Here is a 2500-nt window from a genome sequence, read left to right on the forward strand (position 1 = left end):
GTGCGCATGTCGATTGTTGCGATCCGATTGCGGCTGTCGATGGCCTAACTGGACCCATAGTGGTCACTTCTAGTGGTGAATGTGGAGGATCTACGACTTTTCTGCTGCAATCGATGCCGAGAGGACGACCGTTCGCATCACCTCATTCGTACGTTACCAGTACGGGTATGGAGACAGGATTGGGCGATCAACTGACGGCTGGACAGACAACAGCTAGGGGTTCTGAAATGGACATGAAGGTAAATTTGGTTTGCGATCTCGCGCAAGATGTGTCGAGGAATGGAATTATAATGATTCTTTTTTTCATCTTTTCGTCCAACAGTCCGGCGTACAGTCCCCTGCGGGCGGAATAGCTGGAGAAGTATCTCCAACTGTTGCGACATCGGCCACCATGTGGATGGACAGTGTACTCGATCTAGGGGAAAAGGATGGTACTACGAGCAGCACGACAGGCAGTAAATCGGTTGGCAATGCTGCGACCTTATCGAAACTCCAAACGATAGCGATGTTGGATACGTTCATGGACAAAAAGGGGTATAACACCAACAGTCCATCGCCTGGAGTTGGTGTGCTGCAGTCTGATGGAGATAAACGTTGCAATGGCGATGGCGGAGAGATTGGTCGTCTGCATGAAATGCTACTCAACACCAGCCAACCAGCGTCACCGGCAACGAGCGGTGATCATCATCGAACCAACGACGAGCAGCACAAGCAAAGCGCGTTCCAAGAGCTGACAGATCTGCGTGTAAGAGACACGTTCCATTGCGGTTTGGCCACTCCAGTGGCCATTTGCTTCCGGGCCTTGTGTTCAACCAATAAACTCACTGTTGTTTCTCGTTCACAGAGCCAGCCTCGCACTAACCAGACGTCCGTTTCCGTGATGCTGACGTCGGTACAGTCCGTATGCTCGTCCTCACCCACGTTGAACTCCTGCGCAAGCGTTGACGAGGTTTCGGCATCGATGTGGAGCAATCTGATCGATCTGACCAGCCTTAAGCCTTCGCTACCGACGTCCGCATCTTCGTCTTCGCTAGGGCTAGTGGATCCCCTCAACGATTCTGTTACTGGTGCTGTCGCTGGTGCCGGTAGTAGCTGCAACACTAGCACCAACAGTGCTAGCAGCATCATGCTTCTCGGTGGTGCTGGTGGTAGCAGCAGTAGCACTAGCACCAATGCACTTGGCTGCGAGGATTCGTACGAAGCGGGCATAGCAGATGGAATGCGTGAGCTGGAGCTCCGGCTGGAGACGGAGTTACAGCTGGACGAGAACGGTATCTAACCCGGACCAGCGGATGGTTACTCTCCTTGTCCCCTATGTCTTTGTGAGACAGAATATTGCTGCGCCGACTCTAGGAGAGCTACCTTCTGTTGTCTCCGTTCTGTCCGTTCTTGGCGATTGTTACGTTTCTTTTTTATCTTATAGTTATGTACCCTTTTTGACTCAGTCTTCGTCTCTGACGCCTCCTAGTATATTAACGTGGTTCACTAACCCTAAACGGACACTCAGCTCAAGCGAATGTAGAACTGAAATGTGTTTTAAACATTTTCTACTTCAATCGTTTATCATTTTGCCGGTGTGCTAAACCATAGGGACGTTTATTTCGTGCACGACGAGATTAGCTAGTTAGTAAAGAGTTTCACCCGGCACTAGCAGGAAAACCGAGCTGACCGAGAGTAGCTTACCGCTTCCGTAAGCTTCGGGGTGTAGTAGCAGTGGCGTTATATCCGTCTCTCCTGGACGGCAACATCTGTCTTGCTGCAATGCAGCGACGAATAGATTATCATTCTTTCACCGCACAGGCGGTGTCGGCGATGTACGCTGCACGGAACTACCTACTCCCTAATTGATCATTTTTGCTTCGCTATTTTTGCAACCACTTTTGCAAGCTACGAATTGTGCATAAGACGACGATGACCTCCACGATGACACTTGTTCATGTTATGCCAGGATAGACGCTTCTTTGCAAACCGATCGAACGATCGTCACTCTTGCACACACAAACACACACAACGGTGATCGCGCTTATCCGCGCAGCGAGTTAAGCTGTTTAGTTAATCGTATACAAACCCAACCGTTAAGTAGTTATTTAGTGTGGTGGTGGTGATGGTAGTTTGGTGCTAGTACACGACATATGCACCCTTTGTTGTCCAGGTGTCGTCGTGGAGCAGCGCGCGTCGGCTGCGCAAGCATAAAACGGATAAAACAATACATAAAAAAAACTCTTTAAAGTAATGCTAAGCATTCAATTTTTATTTAAATCGTATCGCTCTGTCTCTAGCTCAATTAACGAATGTTTCATTATTGTTAAAATTTAACTATGTATACATACATGTTTTGTATATCGAGCTACTAGCCGGCAGTTGTCAGCTTCACGCGTGTGAAGTCTTCCACACCTTCCATTCATGTTGGAAAGTGTATGGGTAGTTTTTTTTTTAATTCTACGTTAATGATGATTAAGCTTCTGTGCTCCATATGGCACGCACTTCGTTGCTTCGTTGA

General features: G+C 48.4%; 1 protein-coding gene across 3 annotated transcripts in view; it reads left to right on the forward strand.

Moving 5' to 3' along the window:
• The window catches only part of LOC126574436 (AT-rich interactive domain-containing protein 1B), a 35330-nt gene that overhangs the window by 29759 nt on the left and 3071 nt on the right, over positions 1-2500 (forward strand). For all 3 annotated transcript variants that reach the window (XM_050234633.1, XM_050234632.1, XM_050234634.1), the window contains 3 exons: positions 1-239; positions 323-745; positions 845-2500. The exon at positions 1-239 is cut by the window's left edge and continues 4276 nt beyond it; the exon at positions 845-2500 is cut by the window's right edge and continues 3071 nt beyond it. In XM_050234633.1, the coding sequence (XP_050090590.1) occupies positions 1-239; positions 323-745; positions 845-1279 (1097 nt within the window). In that variant the 3' untranslated portion in view covers positions 1280-2500. The remainder of the gene's footprint in view (positions 240-322; positions 746-844) is intronic.

This window comes from Anopheles aquasalis, chromosome 3, assembly GCF_943734665.1.
Source record: "Anopheles aquasalis chromosome 3, idAnoAquaMG_Q_19, whole genome shotgun sequence".
Classification (NCBI taxonomy): domain Eukaryota; kingdom Metazoa; phylum Arthropoda; class Insecta; order Diptera; family Culicidae; genus Anopheles; species Anopheles aquasalis.